Below are 23,655 nucleotides of genomic sequence, written 5' to 3'. Positions count from 1 at the left end.
AAATATCAAAAGACAATTTCACCAAATCCACTTGTGTGATAATTCTGATGCACAATTGTTTGCATTCCAACACCCAGTCAAAAAAATGTTTCATTTCTGAATCCCTGACATCACTAGAAAAGAAACCTGTTACTTTCATTATCGACATATTTGGGTGTGTCACAGTTAACTCACCTTCACAACACTTAAAGCAATCTCGTAGCACCGTAGTATACCAAAACAGTCAACATTTGCATTTCGTATGAATCTCACCAGGTTCTGCAGAAAAATAGCAAATCAATGCAGGTCAAAGTAACAAACAAGAAAAGCTTGTGAAATCCAATTAGCATAGATAAACTCAATGGACAAGCTACAAACTTCCCATGATTTTTTCCCCCTGTAGTCTTTTTGGTATTCCTAAAATACTTTTGCTGGAGAGGCTTACATTTGATCAAAATACCAACATTGGTCTATGGAATTCTAATTACAGATGGATTTTGTTGGTGAATACGGAAAAGGAGAAAGACTATGTAACATTGTTTTATCGGAAAACACAGTCTAATAGGAAACTCAATGAGTATTTTTCACTCCAAGTCACCTTGCAGGTGTACATGGTGGTGGTGTGTTACATTTCACTCAGGGAGTCTGATTTGCATGTTGTAGTCTAGAGCTATGGATAGTGATGAGAGAGGCTCCGACTTTCTTCTTATTTTGAATATGATGGCTGACCAGGAATCTCTTGCTTTCTTATCACCTGCCATTGGCATGTGTTGGAAAAACTTGCAGGATTATGATGAACCAGTTTGACTGCATTATGAACACATCTTCCTTGGCCATCAAGTCCTATGATGGGGCTTGAACCTAGAACTTAAGGCTCAGAGGCAGGGATGCTACCCACTGTGCCACAAGACCTCTCAACAGGTGTACATAGTCAATGTCAAGTTATATAGCATGTTCATCAATCACGCACTCACAGAGAGCATTGATTAGAGAATTGCATTACAAGTGCTAAATCAGTAAACTCGTATTCCCATTGAGCCTATCCTATTCATATGTACTCACCTTGGGACACTACCCAAGCTGAAACTTCAAATCAAACTACCAGAAGACAGCTTCTGACAAACAATTGTGCCCATAATAAAAAGTGATAGATCTTGTCTTCTAGTTGTTCCATGAGGCTGAAGGTATTGCCAGTGACGATTAACAAGAAGCAGGCTCATTAACAGATCTGGATGGGTGGACGTGTCACTGGGAGTTGGCACACTCCTCCAAGTAATTCTGCCTCAGGGGATAGTTGTCATTGGCTGGACAAGCAACAGAAATCTTACCAGTGGTTAGTTCTGACAGCTGCTCGATTTTTAGCCTGTTAAACATCAGGAATATGACCCTGTCCAAACTGTCTTTACATCTTGGCTCTTACTCACAATCAGCATGTTGTCCCAACAGGAAATGATTATGCACACCATATCATACAAACAAAACTCCAACTTATGGGAAATTCTGAGTCACTTGGTTTAGGGGTTCTTAAACATGATTCCCACCCTCACTGGACACCCGACTAAGTGAAAAAACAAAACCTTGAAACCTTAAAATGCTTTAAAAAACTAGATATTTTTGATTAATCATCTAATTAAGAAATGATTAATACCTGCATTTTAGAAGCAAATTCTGAGAAAAATAAACATAACACCCCTTTATGTGCAATTTCCATAAAATTATCTTTTAATTTTGAGTTTAGTCTGTCAGATTTTACTTATACAGCACACAATGCTTTATGAATGTAATCCAGATCACATTACAATCATGAGCTAAGATTAACAGGATCATTTTGTGCGGTCAAGCTCCTAATATGAACCTCACGAGATGAGCTGCAACATCATCCTTACAGTGCTTTGTTCAGCCCTGCTTCTTATTGTGATGTGATGTACTTGTATCTTATTGGAGGCATATCTTAAACTGCTGTCCATCACTACCCACCATGAGACGGGATATGATGTATAATTCCATGACTGCAGACAGAACGTAGCAGCAGTCATGCAGGTTCAGGCATGTCTACATAGCCTCACAGTTACCATGATATATATATTTTCTATATATATATGTATGTACAGTCTTGTCTTCAAATAAAGAACGCAAATTATTGTTTTACCAATCCTTGTTATAATATTGGTATGTTTATGATAAACAGAAGAATGTGACACTTCTATTTAGCCAGGCCCTGCATTAGGATCAAAGCCTTGCAAAGTAGCCCCTTAAAAGTACAAAGAAGGGCTCTTCATTAACAGTACTACCTGGGCAAAATCAAAGCTTTCTGTGTTTCAATGTAATCTAAGTTTACTTCTGTTGGAGATGCTTACATTTGAACAAGTAACCAACTCTGGTCCTATGGAGCTCTGGTTACAGATGGAGTGCATTTTGTTGGTGACTACATACAGGAAAAGTTAGACAACTTGTCTATTAGACATCTGTGAAAAACAATATCATAAATGTGCCTTATTGTGAGGTATATAAAATTACTATACTACAGCATATTTAGAATTGATTTCTTGAAAACAAGTGTATTTAGACCTGACAACCCTCCACCTCCACCATCGAAATTGACTCCACCCAGAAGTATTTTCATTTACTTTCTCCTGGTGAGGCAGGTGTGCAGTTAAAAGTTAGAGTATAAACACTGATTAGACACATTCTGGTACACAAATGTCCATTTTTCAGGATAGGTTTGACAAATAGTTCATGATGTCCTGATTAATAGAAACCTGTGAGACCTAATAGGTTTGCCTCGTCTTCCTGCAGTCCACAAATTCAGCTTCACCCATCCTTTCAGAAATGGAGCTCAGGAAAACATAATCCCAGTGTTGCAAACTACAATATTTCCATTCTACTCTCCTTTCACCAGTTGATCCATAAAGTAGCAAGTGGTCAGAAACCACTGACCCTTCCGGATTTAGGCTGATCACTCTTTTGACTAAAGGATCAGTTCAGATGTAAGACGTTGCACACAGCAGAGGGTCAAAAGGTAGCACAAGAGACCATGATCAGGAACTGTAATAACAACAGATGTTGGAGCTGATCTTGCCACAAAATAACTATTGGGCACATCAAATAAAGTGCTTTGCAAAAGCCTTTCAGTGTTGGAGCTCTAATATCCAGGTAATTGTACAGATATTTTCTGTCCCTATTTTATATATATATATATATATATATAATATATTCCTTTGTTTAAAATTTTTATTTTGGTATAATATAATTCGTCACAAGCCCAAAAGCATTCCAAATCACAATGAATCATAAAATATGGTCAGTGAGACACTGAATCTGATCCCATTTTTTCCAAAAGATGAAACCAAGGAAGATTGCGGAGATTGTACATATGATGTGTAAACGGCTCTTCATAAGAGGGATACTGAATTTGGCAATGGTAGAGACACAAACGAGGATGACAGTCATAATGGCCAGAAAGATGTTGATACATTTTCCTAGCAGCACCTTGGCATTGGCATTTTCGACCTGTACCACTTGCTGCTGCTGATGATGTAACTCCAAGGTGGCAAGTCGCGTCTGGCATGATTCCAAGGTTTCCTATCAAGGACACAGAAACAGGGGATACTTCAGTGAACTCAGCTAAAATTGGTCACACAAGGTATGAGTTGGGATTAATATTAGAAACAAAAATACTTTTATTAAGTGAACTAAACAAATGTGGGATAAAAACAGAAAATGCTGGAAAACACTCATGAGATCTGGCAAGGATGGAGAGAGGAATAGAGTTAATGGGCCAGATTTAAACTTTGGATAAGTGACTGGGCTAAAAACCCAACCGATTATAATGTTTTGGGTCAATGCTCTTTCATCAGAACCTTCACAGGTGTGGGAAAGTAAGCAAAAGGCATGGGTTGCTTTGACCAATACTTTAAGGCCTACTTGACTTTAAGATCCTGGTCTATGGATGAATGCATGGCTTTGCTTCCCCCTAGCTTAGCAATTGTCTCCTGCTATATCGTGATCCTGTCACATTCACTCTGTGCCCCTCCCTCACTCTACCCCAGCTTCAGCAACAAACCCTTCAGCTGCCGTGACCCTGTGCTGTGAAATATCTAAGCAAATCCTTGCTACCTTGTGTAAACCTACATCACCCAAAATATAAATTACTGTTGGTAGCTTGGTTTGAACTTCCCATACAGCAGCAGAGTAGAATTCACAGACAATGAGAGTTGATCCAGATTTTGTGAAACAGCATCCAACAAGTGATAGTGAGTTGACATCCATGGAAATAAAAATTCTGGGCAGATATAAAACATGCTATCAACATGTCACTGACAGGCTATCACTCATTTTGCAGTGGTGCACAATGTCAAGATCTAATCCCATGTCTCTTAAGACCAGTGTCGAGATGGGAAGATTAATTGATGAACTTCATGGGACTCCACACAACGAATCCATACCGTGGCATCAAACAGCCCTAAAAATAAAGTCCGCAGAATGTCCACTCACTTTTGTAAATTGAGAGTTTGTATTTATGCTGTCCCAAAGCATTTCTTACCCTATAACTTGCTTTCATTTTTTGCGCAAGTGCAGTCAAATTTTGCTGCAGTTAATCCTGGCCCTGATATCAAGGGAAGAGAACTCTCTGCTCTTCCTCTTCCAAGCCACATGAGGAGATGATAGGACAAGTGGTCACAAAGGTAGTTTTTAAGGAGCGTCTTAAAAGAGGATAAAAAGGTAGAGATGTGAATGGTGTAGGGAGGGAACTCCAGAGCTTATTGCCAGGCAGCTGAAAGCATGACCGCCAGTGGAACAAAGGAAGTGGGGAATGTGCAGGAGGCCAGAATTGGATGTGCAGAGAGATCTCAGAGCATTGTAGAACTAGAGGAAGTTACAGAGACAGGGAGAGATGAGGCTATGTAGGGATTTGAAAACAAGTGCAAGAATTTTAAAATGGAGATATTGCCAGACTAGGAACTAGGCCAGTGAAAACAGATGTGATGAACGAATGAGATTTGGTGCGAGTTAGGATACAGGCACATTCAACAGCACAGCGCAGCTCTGAAGTATCAGACTAGAATCAAAGACTTGAATCCATGACTCAAAAGTGAGAGTGCAAGCAACATAGCGAAACCGATTGTCTAAAATATGAAAAAGTCTGTCATCTCTTTTATTCTCTCTTGGTATTTAAGAAGTCCTATTTATACCTAATCTCATGGCCTAATGATCTTTAAGCCTCAATTCATTTGAAATGAAGTTTTTCTTTTTGTTACAAATTTGCTTATTTCTTCCTTTCAAATTCTCTTTCTTTCTGTGCCATGCAGCACTCCTGTTGTGACAGCACTGGTTGTCTAGCTGACCTCAAACACAACAGGAACACAGCAGAGGGCAGCTTGAGAGGGAAGTGAAACAGAGTAGCCTCACGGACGTGTAAGGTTTTAATTCCATTTTAACTTCCTTTGTTGACTCTGCGTATCAGCATGATATTGGGTGCAACTAACTGCAGTTGGTGAATGTTTTAAGACAACTGTCAGACTTCTGAGAGAGTAGGACTGCTTTATAGAATTTAACAAGTTGGTAACAATCTTCCATGTTTTTTTAACAACAAGGGAAGATAGACCCAGCTCTCTCTTAAAATGTCACAGCATTTCAAATTCTGAAAATCATCATCAGGAACAGTAAATGACAGACACACAGTATGTCAGTCAGCGTCTATGAGAAGAGCAAGGAAGGTTAGATTTTGGATATGAAACCTCTCTTCATAACAAAGAAATAAGACTGATGGGCACAATAACCCAAATTGAAAATGAACAGGGGAATCTGCTTGTTTGTTCTGGAGATCCAGCATCTGCAGGATTTTGCTTTTTACTTTGATAACTGATAGTGTGTTAGGAATGAACTGTGCACTTAACACCTTGCTGGAATGGTAATTCAGTGACAAACTATTTTCTTTTCCAGTTAGGAGCCTTTTTATTAAAATCATAGCATCTAATGTTGAAGAAAGCCGCAAATCATCACATAGAGTTAGTCTAAACAATAACAACTTACATTTATATACCGCCTTTAATGTAGTAAAATGTCCCAAAGCCCTTCATAGGAGATCATCAAACAAAATTTGACTCTGAGTCACATAAGGAGTTGTTAGGACGGATGACCAAGAACTTTGTCAAAGAGGTAGGGTTTATGAAGCATCTTAAAGAAGAGAGGTGGAGAAGGTTGGGGAGGGAATTCCAGGGCTTAGGGCCCAGGTAGCTGAAGGCACATTGTGACTATATGAACATTAAAGAAACAGCAGTGCTCTCACAGTTTATGACAAAAAACTGCATACCTGCATGTCACGAGCTCGCTCATAGGATTGATAGGCAACCTTTTCCTCAATGCTCACCAGCTCTTGTTTTAGATCAATCGTCTCATGCTGATGGAGTTCAGTGAGATCATTCAGCTGATCTTCCAAACGTGCTGACCTAAAAACAAAACTAATGAGAACGGATCCTCTGGTCTGCATTTAAAATGACTTCATTTTTATAGCTCTGTGACCAGACAATCTGTTTTACTAATGTTGGTTAAGGGATAAATAGCCATGACACTAAGGAGAACTCCCCTGCTCTTTTTTGAATGCTGCCATGGGACATTTTACATTCCTGAGAGTGCAGATGTTTTAGATTCTCATTGGAAAGATAGCAGCTAATTCATGGGAAGTGGGCTTAAACCCATTCAGAAGCAATGTTGACACCTCAATATGTTAAATCACCTCACTATGCACAGTGCAACTTGAAATCATTTAATACTCTCTGAAAGAATGCATGTTCTAGAATCCCTGTAGAGTCTGGACACTTTTAATCAAGTTTGGCTAAGTGTCCTGTGTTTCATACTGTGATACAGCTCCATCGGGTGGTTAAATAATATATTACAAGCACAGAAATAACCAGGCCAAAACAGAAAGCCATCTCAATCCGAGAGGAACTCTCATCACCAAGAACAAAAAGTGGCTAACAGCTGAGATGACTTAGGGACATTGCAACTAGAGAGGGCTTCCTGACATCACCCCTGAACAGCCAAGCCCCAATTTTAAGATAATGCCCCTTTGTTCTGGGATCCCCCACCAGAGGAAAACGTTTCTCTCTACAGACAAAGATTGACCAGGTGGTTAACAGTGAGGTTGAGTGTCTTGGGCTACAGGAAGAAATAGACGGTATGGTCAAATGGGCAGAAAAGTGGCAGATGGAATTTAACCCTGAAAAGTGTGAGGTGATACCTTTGGAAGGAGTAATTTGACAAAGAAGTATTCAATGAATGGCATGACACTAGGAAGTTCTGAGGAACAAAGAGACCTTGGCGTGTGTGTCCATAGATCTCCGAAGGCAGAGGGGCACGTTAGTGAGGTGGTGAAAAAGGCATATGAGACACTTGCCTTTCTCAATCGAGGCATAGATTACAAAAGTAGGGAGGTCACGTTGGAGTTGTATAGAACCTTGGTGAGGCCACAGCTGGAGTACTGTGTGCAGTTATGGTCACCACATTATGGGAAGGATGTGATTACACTGGAGGGGGTGCAGAGGAGATTCACCAGGATGTTGCCTGGGATGAAACATTTAAGTTATGAAGAGAGGTTGGATAGACTTGGGTTGTTTTCGTTGGAGCAGGGAAGACTGAGGGGCGACCTGATCGAGATGTACAAGATTATGAGGGGCATGGACAGGGTGGATAGGGAGCAGCTGTTCCCCTTAGTTGAAGGATCAGTCACAAGGGGGCATAAGTTCAAGGTGAGGGGCAGGAGGTTTAGGGGGGATGTGAGGAAAAGCTTTTTTACCCAGAGGGTGGTGACGGTCTGGAATGCACTGCCTGGGAGGGTGGTGGAGGCGGGTTGCCTCACATCCTTTAAAAAGTACCTGGATGAGCACTTGGCACGTCATAACATTCAAGGCTATGAGCCAAGTGCTGGTAAATGGGATTAGGTAGGTAGGTCAGGTGTTTCTCACGTGTCGGTGCAAACTCGATGGGCCGAAGGGCCTCTTCTGCACTGTGTGATTCTGTGTGTGATACCCTATTAAATCCTTTAATCAACTTAAACTCCGCAATTAGATCACCTCTTAATCTTCTAAGCTCAGGGGAATACCCCATATTTATGCAACTTGTCCTCTTAATATAAGCTTCCATAATTCCATTGTTTTATTTAAGGTCATGAGGATGCTGATGAACTGAAAGAGAACAAGCATCATAGAGTCAATACAAAAGGAGGCATTTAAAAAAAATCTCTTTATCTAGACACTGGGGAAGAATTCCTTCCACCCTTTTGCCATGGTAACGTTGTATTGAGGTCAGGCAGGTGTGTGAGGGATCCCATATAACTGCAAGTCTTTACCCATTTGTCTCAATGTCTTGGGCCCTGTGGGGCCTGGTATATCATGAGCACATGTATCTAAACAACAGACAATGCAACTCCTGCGTCTAAACCTTTAGCGAGGCAGGGCAATACAGACTGAGCAGCCTCTTCAACAAACTAACGATATGGGGGGGTGGGGGGGGGGGGGGGGGTGGGGTGGGCATGGAGGGATTTAAATATGATGGCGAGAATTGTAAGGTGGAGGCCTTTGGAGATCAGCAGCCAGTGTAGGTCAACAAGCACAGGGGTGAACTGGACTTGGTGTGAGTTTGGACAAGATGAGAGCGTTTTGGGTGAGATCAAGTTTATGGGGAGTGGAAGATTGGAGGTTGGAATAGTCAAGTCTGAAGGTGATAAAAGCATGGATGAGGGTTTCAGCAGCAGATGGTCTGAGGGAGGGGCAGAGACTGGCAATATTAGGGTGTTGGAAGAAGACAGTCTTGGTGATGGAACAGATATGCAGTCGGAAATTAAGCTCTAGGTCATAAAATACACCGAGGTTGCAAACAGTCTAGTTTATCTTAGACGGTAGCCAAGGGAGAGGGGTGGGAAAGGCGTTTGAGATGGGGACTGAAAATGACTCCTTTGGTCTGGTGGCAATTGGGGCTTAGCCAATACTGGATATTGGCCAAGCAGTCAAGCAACACACCTCACTTTCGCATTACAATGGTGCCCCAGACTAAAGGAGTGCATAAACAGGTAAAAGATACCATGAGAATCATTCAGGTTCTATTGCACAATTCCAGAATGTAGCATAATAAAACTCTTCAACAAATGATTACCTGTAATGCTCCTCTTGTAATGTTTGAGTGATGATGCTAAAGTCGCTGTTAAATTGAACTTTTAAATTCTCGATGTCCTCTGACAGCTGTGATTGCGTTTCCTTCATTTCTCGGAGCTCATCCAAGATTGCAGTCAGCTTGTCCTGCTCTCTTTCCAGCGAGTTGGACTTTGAACTTGGTCCAAAATCGGAGTTGCCATTGCTATCTCCAGAAACGCTTGCACTGGAGCACTCATCATCGCTCATGTACTTTGTTTTAGACACCAGCATGGCGCTCCCACTGAAGGCCCTGGACCCGCCCTCCTGCTGAAAGTCCTCCATTGAGCTCTTCAGGTGTGCAATATTGTCGGCGCTGCCGAACTTGTTGCGGATCAGGTTGGCGATTTCCCGTGATTTATTGAAGACGAACGATGGGGGCGTCAGGGTCACCCCCGGGAGGCCCTTGCCACCTTCCGTGCTTGGGCCTCCCACAGTCCCATTCCCAGGCCTGGCGCTGCCGCTGCTCGCCTCACGCAGCCTCTCCTTGGAATTCCGTGACCCGTTTTGCTCCACATCCTTCAGCTTCCGGTGGTAATGGTCAAATTTCTTCTGCAGCACTGCAATGTTCTGGGCGGATTTCTGGTTCTTCTTCTCAAAGACCTGCTTGATGCGGCGTGACTGCTGCTTGTCAGCGTTGTTTACCAGTTTGAGGTACTCGGCCACGTTCTCATCCCGTTGCTCTTGCTCAATCCGCAGCTGCTCAGTGATCTTCAGAATCTTCTGTTTCAGCTGGTCCACCGTCAGTCGATCCCGTTGGAAATCCAGTAGGCCATCAGTCACACTGAGGTTCAGGTTGGTGTCCGAACCCCCTCGACGCATGTTTCCTGGCAAACTGAGCCTGCTCATCTCCGTCTGATCAGCCTGAAAGATCAATGAACCAGATGGGTAAATATCACAACCTCCAGCCATCCTCAAATCCATTATACCTTGTGACTCCGTGGACAGCACTCTCTCAGTTTTAAGTCAGAGGGTCCTGGATTCAAGTTCCAATCCTGGGACTTGAGCCCATAATCCAGGTTGACACTCCAGTGCAGTGCTGAGAGAGTGTTGCTCTGTTGGAGATGCCACCATTCAGATGAGACATTAAACCAAGGCCCTATCTGCCCCCTAAGGTGAATGTCAGTGATCCCACAGCACTATTTTGGAGAACAGCAGGACAGTTGATCCTGCCGTCCTGCCTGGCCAATATTTATTCCTCAAACACCTAAATAAAGCAGGTTATCTGTTTGTGGGAGCTTGCTGTGTGCAAATTGACTGCTGCGTTTACTATACTACTAGCGTGACTACACTTCAAAAGTACTTAATTGAGTTGAGACATTCCATGGCCAAAAAGAGTGCTATGTAAATGCAAATTTTTTGTTCCTTTCTTTTCCTCCTTCACTTACTCCTCTCTTTTCAACCATCCCTCACCATCCTCCCTCCCCTGACCCACCCCCCCAAGAATGGATCATGTCCAGTATTCCCATCTTCACAATTCCTGCTTCACCATTGCTGCCGCTATTCCATTCAGGCCATTATTATAAAGTTGTTGTTGTTGTTGTTGTTATGGAGATTTCTGAACTCAGTGAATCTCCTGAGGGATCTCAGGGAAAATGGCCAAGATAATAAACTGTGTGAACTTTCTCCCTCATCTCCCGATAGTGTCAGGAAACCTCTAACATTACAAACTGTGTTATTCAACCCTGAATAACATTTCTCTAAAGCCCTTTCCATAAACGCAGGAACGCCTGCTCTGTAGAATATTTCATCACTATATTCGGCCTCATACCATCAATCCTTTCCTCTGTCCATCATCTTTCATCCATCAATCTCAGTCCTCTCCTGAACGCAGTGACACAGACAGCCCTGTGGCTGCTGGTCAATCTTCATGCCTCATCCAAGACAGTGAGTGCCATTCAGCCACTACAAGCATCACAGCAGAGCACATTACTGTCCGTAATCATGACCCAGGCCTCCCTGACACTTGCCATTTCAACACACCATCCTGCTCTCATGCCCACATGTCCGTCCTTGGCCTGCTGCAATGTTCCAGTGAAGCTCAACGCAAACTGGAGGAACAGCACCTCATCTTCCGACTAGGCACTTTACAGCCTTCCGGACTGAATATTGAGTTCAGCAACTTTAGATCATGAACTCTCTCTTCCATCCCCACCCCCATTCCGATCCCCCTTTTTCCAATAATTTATCATTTTTAAAATATATTTTTCTTTTCCCACCTATTTTTAAAATTATTTCGATCTATCGTTTTATCTCCACCTTTTAGCCCATTTCGATCCCTTCCCCCCACCCCACCCCCACTAGAGCCATCTGCCACTTGTCCTGCTTTCCAGCCTTAATGTCCCCATTAGCACATTCCTTGGATAATATCACCACCGTTAACACCCCTTTGTCCTTTTGTCTATGACATCTTTGGCAATCTCTTCTTTGCCTCCACCTATCACTGGCCCTCTATCCAGCTCTACCTGTCCCACCCCACTCAACCAGCTTATATTTCACCACATTTCTATATTTCTTTAGTTCTGATGAAGAGTCATACGGACTCGAAACGTTAACTGTATTCCTTTCCGCAAATGCTGTCAGACCTGCTGAGTTTTTCCAGCTATTTTTGTTTCTGTTTCAGATTTCCAGCATCCGCAGTATTTTGCTTTTACATTACTCTCCTTGATCTATGTCCACACATCTACAGTTTACAGCAGAGATGGTAAAAAACTGGATGGTAATACAGGAACCGTGAAAGATTTTACTGCTCCATAACGTGAAGCTGCTTGTTACACACTCACTGTCCAGCAAAGCTCACTGCATTAGTCAGAAGTGAGAACCTTCAAACTTTCTTCCTCTCTATTCAAGCGGCACTGAAATCAAAGATTTAAAAGCCTGGAACTCCCTCCTAACAGCACAGTGGGTGTATCTAAACCATCCAGACTGCAGAGATTTAAGAAGGCAGCTCACCACCACCATCTTCTCAAGGGCAATTAGGGGTGGGCAACATTTTTACCACCTCTCATCACAAGAATGAGACATGGTCATAACAATTACAGCTGATGGTGATAATGATGGCGCAAGATTAAAAGGACATGTTTTCTTGTAGCTCAAAAGTTAAAAGATGGACATTTTACTAAGATGGCAAAAGTCACTTCTACACACAATTAATTTTATATGGGGGGGTTGCTGGATAGCTAGTGTGTGGATCAGATTAGCGCCAACAGCTGTCAGGGTTCGATCCCCATTCCTGCTGAGGTAAATGTGGGGCCTCACCCTACCTGCAGTAGAATGATCACGGCTCTTTGCTGTAGCTGGGTGAGTAATTGCCAAGGAGCTGTCTTCAGAGAGCTCAAGAAGAAGAGGTTTTATATATTGCCTCGCCAGTGATGCTCACATCTCACAAACGAATTTTTAAAAAATGCACCCTGTCTGCCCACCAGAAAACAGGCAGGCAGGCAGTTAAAACTGGCATCCTGCCATCTTCAGTTTCAGCTCTCTGAAGAGGTAGAAAGTGTATCCATCTAAAACCACCAGGCTCCTATTTTCACCTCAGAGAGATCAGGCCAGGGTTAAGATGGTGGTAGGAAAATGTGGGACCCAAAAAAAAGGTCCAACGGTGTGTTTATTTTCAACTTTCTCTATGGAATTAGGAGGTAGCAGAAAGCAGGAGAGTCACCCAGGCCCCACAAGGGAAATTCAGACCTCCCCCATCCCAGGCTTCCCCCTGTGACATCCTGAAACCCTTCCCCATGATGTACCCCTCCTGCCAACAAGCCTTCCTTTGATGTCTCCTGCTGCCCTTGCCACCCTCCTCTCCCCTCACCTTCCTACCACCGTTCCTTAACTCTGCATTTGCCTCCTCTCTCCCATCATTAAACAAACAGATTATTTGGACATTATCATGTTGCTGTTTGTGGGAGCTTGCTGTGCGCAGATTGGCTGTTGTGTTTCCTGTATAATAAAACTGACCACAATTCAAAAGTACTTCATTGTCTGTAAAGCATGTCCGGAGGTCATGTAAGGCCATCCTCCCCCATCTTGCCCCCTCCCCTCCCCTCCCCTCTTGCCCCTCTCCCCTCCCCTCTTACCACCCTACCCCTCCCCTCCTGCTATTCCCTTTTACCTCCTGCCAACTCCTCTCCCCTTCCTGCCACCCAACTCAGCCTTTGGCCTCCAATTCAGACTGACAGCACCAGTTTGACACTGATGGTGACAGAGTTTGAACAGCCCAGGCCTCATGGCGCTGAGCTCAGAAATGGGGCTGGGGTGAGAGGCTGGGGGAAGAGGCAGGGGGAGGTGCTAGAAGGGTTGGGGAAGATTGGAGAGGGAGGGTTGGGGGTAGGGCTAGGGTTGCTGAGGGACTTGAGTGTCAGGGGATAGGCTGTGAGTGGCACTGGGGTAGGGCTTGAGGGGCTAGGAGAGTCTTGGGGAAGGGCTGAGAGGGGCTGTGAGGGGCTGGGGGAAGGGCTGTGAGGGGCTAGGGGGAAGGGCTGTGGGGCTGGGGGAAGGGCTGTGAGGGGCTGACTGTGGGCTTGGGCTTGGGCTTGGCCCGCCTCTGCCCATGGCAATCCCACTCTGTGAATTTCCCCGTCATTGTGCTCCAATCAGCTCACTCAGTACAGATCAGCAATTCCCTTCACTCTCTCCTTCTGTATACCCACTTTGACCAAGTTTTGGGATCTCCCCTCCTAAGATCACCTTCTTAGCCTCGGTTGTTGTGATATGCCTTTAAGGAGGTAGCAGCATACGAACATAGCAACATATGAATTAGGAGTAGGAGTAGACCACTTGGCCCCTCAAACCTACTCTGCCATTCAATAAGATCATGGCTGACCTGAATGTAACCTCAATCCCACATTCCTACCTACCCCGATAACCTTTCACCCCCTTGTTAATCAAGAACCTATCTAGCTCTGCCTTAAAAATATTCAAAGACTCTGCTTCCACTGCCTTTTGAAGAAGAGAGTTCCAGAGACTCACAACCCTCTGAGGGAAAAAATTCTCCTCATCTCTGTCTTAAATGGGCAACCCCTTATTTTTAATCAGCGACCCCTAGTTCAAGATCCTTCTACAAGAGAAAACATCCTCTCCACATCCACCCTGTCAAGACACCTCAGGATCTTAAAAGTTTCAATTAAGTCACCTCTTACTCTTCTAAATTCCATTGTATACAAGCCTAATCTGTCCAGCCTTTCCCCATAAGACAACCGGCCCATTCCTGCTGTTAGTCTTGTAAACCTTCTCTGATCTGATTCTAATGCATTTACACCTTTCCTTAAATAAGAAGACCAGTACTGTACACAATACTCCAGATGTGGTCTCACCAATGCCCTGTACAACTGAAGCATAGCTTCCCTCCTTTTGTAATCAATTCCCCTCACAATAAACGATAACATTCTATTAGCTTTCCTAATTACTTGCTGTACCTGTATAATAACCTTTTGTGATTCATGCACTAGGACACCCAGATCCCTCTGAATCTCAGAGCTCTGCAATCTCTCACCATTTAGATAATAAGCTTTTTTATTCTTCCTGCCAAAATGAACAATTTCACTTTTGTCCACGTTATACTCCATTTTCCAGATCTTTGCCCACTCACATAACCTATCTATGTCACTTTGTAGCCTCCTTACATCCTCTTTGCAATTTACTCTCTATCTATCTTTGTGTCGTCAACAAATTTAGCAACCATATCATCTGTCCCTTCATCCAAGTCTCATAGACTCATAGATGTGAACAGCACAGAAGGAGACCATTCGGCCCATCGTGTCTGTGCCAGATCAAGAAAGATCTGACTACACTAAGCCTATTTTCCAGCGCTTGGCCCATAGTCCTGGAGGCTATGGTAATGCAAGTGAATATCAAAATACTTCCTAAATGTTATGATAGTTTCTGACTCCACCACCCCTTCAGGCAGTGAGTTCCAGACTCCCACTGCCCTCTGCATGAAAAGATTTCTCCTCAACTCCCCTCTTAGCCTTCTACCTCTTACCTTAAAACTAAGCCCCCTGCTTATTGACCCCTCTACTATTGGAAAGAGCGCCCTCCTATCCACCCTATCTATGACCCTCATAATCTTATACACCTCTATCGGATCCTCTCTCAACCTTCATTGCTCCAAGGAAAACAATCCCAGCCTATCCAATCCTTCCTCATAGCTCAGACTCTCTAGCCCAGGGAGCATCATGGTAAATCTCCTCTGTACCCTCTCCAGTGCAATCACATCCTTCCTATAATATGGTGACCAGAACTGCATGCAGTACTCCAGTTGTGGCCTAACCAGCATTTTATACAGTTCCAGCATAACCTCCCTGCCCTTGTATTCTATGTCCTGGCAAATATCCCATATGCTTTCTTAACCACGTTATCTACCTGCCCTGCTACCTTCAGGGATCTATGGATATGCACAGCACTGATCTTCAGTACTTTCCAGGGGCCTACCATTTATAGTGTAGTCCCTTACCTTGTTAGCCCTCCCCAAGTGCATTACCTCACACTATTCCCAGTTTGAATTCCATTTGTCACTGCTCTGCCCACCTGACCAGTCAATTGATATTCTCCTGCAGTTTACAGCCATCCTCCTCATTATTTACCATCCTACCAATTTTCATGTCATCTGCAAACTTCTTGAACATACCCCCTGCATTTAAATCCAAATCACTTATGCGCACTAAAAACAGCAAGGGCCCCAGCACCAAGTCCTGCGGAACCCCACTGGAAACAGACTTCCATTCATTGAAACATCCCTCTACCATCACCCTCTGCTTCCTGCCTCTCAGTCAATTTTGGATTCAACGTGCCACTTTGCCTTGGATCCCATGGACTCCTACTTTCTTGACCAGTCTGCCATGAGGGACCATATCAAAAGCCTTGCTAAAGTCCATGTAGACCACATCAAATATATTACCCTCATCAACACTCCTGGTTACCGCCTCAAAATATTCGATCAAATTTGCCAAACATGACCTTCCCTTAACAAATCCATGCCGACTATCCCTGATTAATCCATGTCTCTCCAAGTGCAGATATATTCTGTCCCTCAGAATCCTTTCCAATAACTTCCCCACCACCACGAAGGTCTGACTGGCCTGTAATTTATATAATTTGTAAAATGTTGAGGCCCCAGCACTGATGCCATCATTAGAAAGGAAGTGTGTGATGTGATCCAGTCTCAGTTTCACTTTGGCCTGTGAGCAGGGAACACAGCACACACAGCTCTGTTGTCCTCTGACGTCTTCAAACTTTCTACCTTTGTATAGCTGTTCTTTTCTGCCTAGTCTAAATAAATGAACCCACAATGTGTTTATCCAGTCCCTCCTGAGCAATTGGTGCCTGTATCCATTATAGAAACACTGCATCCGTTTCCACATTGTTTTGAAAATAGAAATAATTCTGAAGGAAACTATTTGCACAATCAGCTTTATGTCTCTGACTGACTCCACTAATCAAAGATTTCATAGACACAAACAGGTCACATGGTGCTTACTGCTTAAAGCATTCCCATAAAAGGATAATAAATCTAAAACTGGTATCTGCCTTGCACCTTTTACTGGCAGTTTATACTGACACAGAAAAGCAAATGACGGTTAAAATAACACAGGGTTTCAATTATGCAGAATGCGGTAATGGTATTCAGTTACAGCATTGACATTAGCAGTTTGAACTGACCAGGCGTATGGTTTCTGAACCAGTTTCCTAGGTTTGGAGAGGAGCCATCATCATACAATAGGTTCGGTGGTGCAGTGGTTATGTTACTGAGCGAGTAACTCAGAGGCCTGCACTAATAATCCAGAGAACATCAATCTAAATCCCTCCACCTTAGTTTGAGAACACAAATTTAATTTTCAAACATCTCAAAATAAAATGCTGGTTTCAGCAAAAAGAAACTATTAAGCTACCGAGCTCCTGATTAAAACCCCAACTGATTCACTAATAAATCCAATTGGGATTTCAGGAGAAATGGCTTTGCTCGAAGGACTCCACAACCATCCTGTCAAGACCCCTCAGGATCTTAAAGGTTTCAATTAAGTTGCCTCTTACTCTTCTAAATTCCAGTGGATACAAACCTAACCTGTGGAATGTGGAACCCCCAGCCCCCGCCACAAGAAGTGGTTGGGCTGAATAGCGTAGATGGACCAAAAGGGAAATGAGATAACCACATAAGGGAGGTAGGTATGGTGGGATAAGTTGGATGGGGCAAGGTGAAGTCGGGTGGGAGGAGGCGTGTGTGGAGAGTAAACACTGGCATGGTTCTGCTGGGCTGAATACCTGCTTCTGCAGTGTAAATACTATATAATGCCCTCTGGAAAGCAAACTTGCCATCCTTACTTGGTCTGGCCTGTATGTGACTCCAAACTCACACCAACATGTTTCATTCTGAACTCCTCTCTAAAGTGGCCTAGCTCAGTTGTTAAGAGTGTGCAATAAGTACCATTGCCAGTGGCATCCACATTCCGAGAATGGATTAAACTCCCTACCATGTACATTTTTCCTGTTTCTCAGTGTTCCCTATCTCTCTCCTGATGGGGAAATACTCTGTGGACTCTGGCTCCCCTCTAGTAACTCACTCAAAGGGCCAGTCTTCTATTGTGGGTCTGGAAAGTGAGTGCTGTCAGCAGCTATTCTCTCATGGGGGAAGGATCACAGTGGTTTTTAATTTCCTGACCTTCTCCTCCCCTGACATCCACCAACACTCACTTTCCAAATGGGAGCAGAGGGTGACCTGGCAGATTCCTCTCTTCTTTCTGGACCAGGGATGTGTGGGCAATCCATCTGGGGTGGTCCCACTGCTGCTCAGAATGCAGCCCCACATCCTGGACTTCCAAACTGAGGCAGCAGAGGGAGTGTGTGTGCAGCATTTGCCATTCAGTGTAAAACAGTCCTCTATGTAACAGTAGACCATGGAGAGTAACTTAGAATCATAGAATGTTTACAGTACAAGAGGCCATTCAGCCCGTTGTGTCTGCTGGCTCTCTGAATGAACGATTACCTGCCTTTTCCCCATAGCCTCACAAATGGTTCTTCTTTAGATAAATATGTACGAACACACAAACATACAAACTAGGAGCAGGAGTAGGCCACTCAGCCCCTCCATCCTGCTCCGCCATTCAATAAAATCGTGGCTGATCTGATTGTAACCTCAACCCCACATTCCTTCCGACCCCCGATAACTATCCACCCCCTTGTTAATCAAGAATCTATCAAGCTCTGCCTTAAAAATATTCAAAGACTCTGCTTCCACTACCTTTTGAGGAAGGGAGTTCCAAAGGCTCACAACCCTCTGAGAGAAAAAATTCTCCTCATCTCTGTCTTAACTGAGGGAGTACTTATTTTTGAACAGTTCTATATTCTAGATTCTCCCACAAGAGGAAATATCTTCTCCACATCCACTCTGTCAAGACCCCTCAGGATCTTAAAGGTTACAATTAAGTCACCTCTTAGTCTTCTAAATTCCAGTGGATACAAACCTAACCTCTCCAGCCTTTCTCATAAGACAACCTGCCCATTCCTGCTATTAGTCCAGTAAACCTTCTCTGAACTGCTTCCAACACATTTACATTTTTATTTAAATAAGGAGACCAATACTGTACATACTACTCCAGATGTAACCTCACCAATGCCCTGAACAACTGAAGCATAACTTTTACTTTTGTAATCAATTCCCTTCACAATAAACAAAAATATTCTATTAGCTTTCCTAATTACCTGCTGTACCTGAATACTAACCTTTTGTGATTCATGCACTAGGACACCCAGATCCCTCTGAATCTCAGAGCTCTGTAATCTCTCACCATTTAGATAATAAGCTTCTTTTTAACTCGTCTTGCCGAAATGAACGATTTCATATTTCCCCACATTATACTCCATTTTCCAGATCTTTGCCCACTCACTTAACCTATCTATGTCAATTTGTAGCCTCCTTACGTCTTCTTCACAATTTACTTTCCTACCTATCTTTGTGTTGTCAGCAAATTTAGGAACCATTCCTGTGGTCCCTTCATCCAATTCATTTATATAAACTGTAAAAAGTTGAGGCCCCAGCATTGATCTCTATGGCACACCACTCATCACATCCTGCCAACCAGAAAAAGACCCATTATGCCAACTTTCTGCTTCCTGTTAGCCAGCCAATCCTTTATCCATGCTAATATGTTACCCCCTACACCGGGAGCTTTTATCTTCTGCGATAACCTTTGATGTGGCACCTTATCAAATGCCTTCTGGAAATCTAAGTACAGTGCATCCACTGGTTCCCCTTTATCCACCGCACATGTGACTCCTTCAAAGAACTCCAATAAATTGGTTGAACATGATTTCGCTTTCACAAGACCATGTTGACTCTGCCTGATTGCCTTGAATATTTCTAAGTGCCCTTTCATAACATGTTTAATAATAGCTTCTAACATTTTCCCTATGACAGATGTTAGGCTAACTGGCCTGTGGTTTCCTTTCTGTCTCCCATTCTTTTTGAACAAAAGAGTTACAATTACTATTTTCCAATCTAATGGAACATTCCCCAAATCTAGGGCATTTTGGAAAATTAAAACCAATGCATCACCTATCTCACAAGCCACTTCTTTCAAGAATTTAGGATGAAGTCCATCCGGACCTGGGGATTTGTCAGCCCGCAGCCCCAACTACTTGCTTAATACCACATAATAATCCAATTCCCTTTTAAGCCATAATTGAACCTGCCTCTACCACACTCTCAGACAGTGCATCCAGGTCCTAGACACTCGCTGCATAAAGGAACATTTCATATTGCCATTGCTTCTTTTGCCAACTTTACAAAATTTAATAAGTCAGGAAGCTAAAAGACAGGAGGGGATTATTCTCAAAAAGAGTCTATTTGCAGACACACTGATTGCAAATCACCCTTTCAAATTTCAAATCAGTGCAAGTGTAAGCTCTGCTGGGTCCTGTTGTTAATTTGCAATAAATTTCTTATACCTGGGGAGTAGGTAGCCCTACAAATGTTCTGCACTCCACAAGTTGACTGTGCCAGGTTCTGTTTTATATCAGTGACTAGGCCACTTTAGGGAACAGTAAGAGATAACCACTGATTGAAGTGCCTGAAAGACACTAATGACTAAATTGTTCTTACAACAATCAGGCAGCTTTCAGCCCTCAATTTACTAGATTTGCAAGTGGGACTTGGAGAATTTCAAGTAAGGGGAAGGATAAACTCAATGACTATGGGCCAGTCAGCCTAATGCCAGTGATGGGAAAACCTTTAGTGACAATGATCTGGGGAAAATTAATTTCTGCTTGGAAAAGCATGGGTTAATAAATGAAACCAAAACAGAAAATGCTGGAAAAACTCAGCAGGTGCTTCCACAGTATTTTACTTTCAAGTTAATGAAAGAGTTCTGATGAAGAGTCATATGGACTCGAAACATTAACTTTCTTTCTCTCCACAGATGCTGTCAGGCCTGCTGAGTTTTTCCAGCAGTTTTTGTTTTTATTAAAGTCAGAATGGTTTTATTAAAGGAAAATTATGTTTGACTAACTTGATTGCAGAAATGGATAGGGTTGAGGAGGGCAGTGTATTTGAGGTTGTGTATGTTGACATTCAAAAGGCATTCAATAAAATACCACATAGTAGACTTATCAGCAAAATTAAAGCCCAAAGGATTAAAGGGGCAGTAAAAGCATGAACACAAAATTGACCATGGGACAGGGAGCAGAGAATAGTGGTGAATGGTTGCTTTTCAGACTGGAGGTGGGTGTACAATGGAGTTTCCAAGGTCTCTATTAAGATCATATTAAGATCTCTGCTCCTTTTGATGCATATTAATGATCTGAATTTGGGTGTACAGGGCATCATTTCATAGTTTGCAGCTGACACGGAACTCAAAAATGTAGCAACAATGTGAGGATAGTAAAAGACTTCAAGGGGACATAGATTGACTGGTGAAATGGGCAGATACATGGCATATGAAACTTAATGCAGTGTTACACTTTGAGACAATATAAAATAAATGGCGCAGATTTAAAAGGGGTGCAGGAAGAGAGAGACCTGACGATGTATGTTCACTAATCACTGAAGGCACCAGATGTTGAGAAGGCTGTTAAAAACATATGCAGGATCTTTGGCTTTAATAATGGAGGTATAGAGTACAAAAGCAAGGAGGTTGTGCTAAACTTTTATAAACCATTGGTTAAGCTTAGCTGGAGTGTTGTGTTCAGTTTTGGACATTAGGCTTCAGGAAGAATGTCAAGACCATGGAGAAGGTCCAGGGAAGATTTAATAGAATGGTACGAGCGATGAGGGACTTGAGTTATGTGGAAAGACTGGAGAAGGTGGGGTTGCTCTCTTTGCAGCAAGGAAGGTTAAGAGGTGTTCAAAATTAAAAATGGATTTGATAGAGTAAATAAGAATAACAGTTTTCAGTGACAGACCGGTCTGTGTAAACAGAGAACAGAAATTTAAGGTGATTGGCAACAGAACCAGAGGCGGTATGATGAAACAATTTTTTAATGCAGCGAGTTGTTGTGACCTGGAATGTACTACCTAAAAGGGTGGTGTAAGAAGATTCAACAGTAACTTTTAAGAGAGAATTAAGTAAATATTTGAAGTGAAGAAAATTACTGGGATATGGAGACAGAACAGGGGAGTTACCAAGGAGCCAATGGGCCGAATGGCCTTGTCTGTGCTTTATCAATTTTTGATACTATGAAAAATGACAGAAAGATATACCATCACTCACTAATAATGCTCATCAGAACACAAAACATGCAAATTAGGAGCAAGAGTAGGCCATTTGGCCCCACAGTGTGAATGGCAGGATCCCTGTCTCAATTTAAACTTTTTAAAAAAATGTTATCTCTTATTTCTAAATATGCAGCTTAGGGAGGTATCAGTTGTGACCCAGTTGGTAGCACTTCCCACTCTGAGTCAAGAGGATGTGGGTTCAAATCCCACTGCAGAAACAAGAGCACACAGTCCAGGTTGACACTCCATTGCCATACTGAGGCTGTGCTGCACTGTCAGTGCCCAGGTCTATCTATATTCATCCATCAACCAACACGACAAAAAAACAGATTATCTGGTCGTTATCACGTTGCTGTTTGCGGGATCTTACTGTGTGGAAATTGGCTTCCTTGTTTCCTGCGTTGCAACAGTGCCCACACTTCAAAAGGACTGCAAAGCGCTTTGGGGTGTTTGAACTGGTGAGAGAAGCTCCGTGAATCCAAGTTTTGTCTTTTTTTAAAAAGGCAACGTGAGGAATCAGATTAGGGAATACCTCGGTCAATCAGTCTGCGATCGACAGACACTCAGTTCCAATGTAAAAACCACACAAGCAAGTCGAGAAAGGATTTAGACGCACTCGGCACTCGATCACATTAACAGTTTCACACACTCCAGGTTGGTCCGGAGAGACCTTAATTTGCAAATTCCCAGAATAAATTTACAACACTTTGCTGACTGTTTCTGCACAGGCTTTGCTCCCGCCTCTCAGTGCTAGAAAATAACCCCCCGATAGTAAATAGCACAATAAAACAAACATCACTCCAACCCAAATATACAATTAGAAAGTAACTTCTGTCTCAAAAAGTCCTCTGTTTTTGATGTTCGGTGCCAGAACTCTGCTGTGGGCTGTCAATTCGGTCCATTTTTTTGTACATTCCTGTAAACTGTGCAGTGCGAGGGATAATCGCTGTCAAGTTAACTTTTCAGGGTAAACTGGATATTTGATTGTTTCAAAGAATCAATAGTTTCTAATCGCTAAGTATTCCTACCTTCGCCAAGTCTACTTACCTTTCTTTCCAACTGATGGCCTGGACATTTCCATCCTCATTCTGAATGAACGTGCTCTCTGCTCCTGGCTCTGGTGTGTACAAGGGAACTTGTCGAACCTGTACCTGTTCCACAATAACATGCAGTACCTAGGCTGCCAGGTAGTTGGAAAGTAAAGTGGAGCGGGTTCCAGTGGCCCTGGATTCTGCTGGAAGAAAAACTCCACTGGATCCCGCTCCGCATATCCAGGTTTTCATGCTTCCCCCTCTCCAATTTAGTTTACATAACAGGATTTCATAGGATATACCGCACAGAATTAGGCCATTCGGTCCAACTAATCCATGCTGGAGTTTATGTTCCACTCCAGCCTCCTCCCATCTCTTATCTAAATCTATCAGTGTAACCCTTCATTCCCTTCATATATTTAGCTTCCCTTTAAATACACCTATACTATTCACTTCAAACACTCCCTGTTGTAGTGAGTTCCACATTCTTAACACTCTCTGGGTGAAGAAGTTTCTTCTGAATTCCCTATTGGATTTCTCGGTGACTGTCTTATATCGATGGCCTCTAGTTATACTCTTCCGCACAGGAGGAACCACTCTGTATCCACTCTATCAAAACCTTTCAGAATTTTAAAGAACTCTATTTAGTCACCCCTCAGCCTTTTTGCAAGAGAAAAGAGACCCAGCCTGTCACTCCTTTGCTGATATGTATACCCACACAATTCTGGTATCATCCTTGTAAATCTTCTCTGCACCCTCT

The 23,655-nt window shown here is 43.0% G+C and overlaps 1 protein-coding gene across 1 annotated transcript; it reads right to left on the bottom strand.

Annotated features, from left to right (window-relative positions):
• Positions 1 to 1,678: 1,678 nt before the first annotated feature.
• On the bottom strand, positions 1,679 to 23,031 carry tmcc3 (transmembrane and coiled-coil domain family 3). The gene is made up of 4 exons (XM_041201984.1): positions 22,912 to 23,031; positions 9,130 to 10,028; positions 6,293 to 6,428; positions 1,679 to 3,561 (listed from the first exon to the last, which is right to left on the bottom strand). The coding sequence occupies exons 2-4, from the start codon at positions 10,011 to 10,013 to the stop codon at positions 3,268 to 3,270; spliced, it is 1,314 nt and encodes a 437-aa protein (XP_041057918.1). The 5' UTR covers positions 10,014 to 10,028; positions 22,912 to 23,031; the 3' UTR covers positions 1,679 to 3,267.
• Positions 23,032 to 23,655: the final 624 nt, after the last annotated feature.

This window comes from Carcharodon carcharias, chromosome 13 (genome assembly GCF_017639515.1).
Source record: "Carcharodon carcharias isolate sCarCar2 chromosome 13, sCarCar2.pri, whole genome shotgun sequence".
Lineage (NCBI taxonomy): Eukaryota > Metazoa > Chordata > Chondrichthyes > Lamniformes > Lamnidae > Carcharodon > Carcharodon carcharias.
This window is presented reverse-complemented; position numbering and strand designations above follow the sequence as displayed.

Bases quoted from the DNA above. Each gene is read 5' to 3' on its own strand.
- tmcc3 (XM_041201984.1), bottom strand. From the start codon at position 10,013: ATGAGCAGGCTCAGTTTGCCAGGAAACATGCGTCGAGGGGGTTCGGAC. The intron at 6,429-9,129 runs GTAATCATTTGT...TTTTGTTTTTAG, and splicing joins TTACAAGAGGAGCATTACAG to GTCAGCACGTTTGGAAGATC. The intron at 3,562-6,292 runs GTATGCAGTTTT...TGTCCTTGATAG, and splicing joins AGCGAGCTCGTGACATGCAG to GAAACCTTGGAATCATGCCA.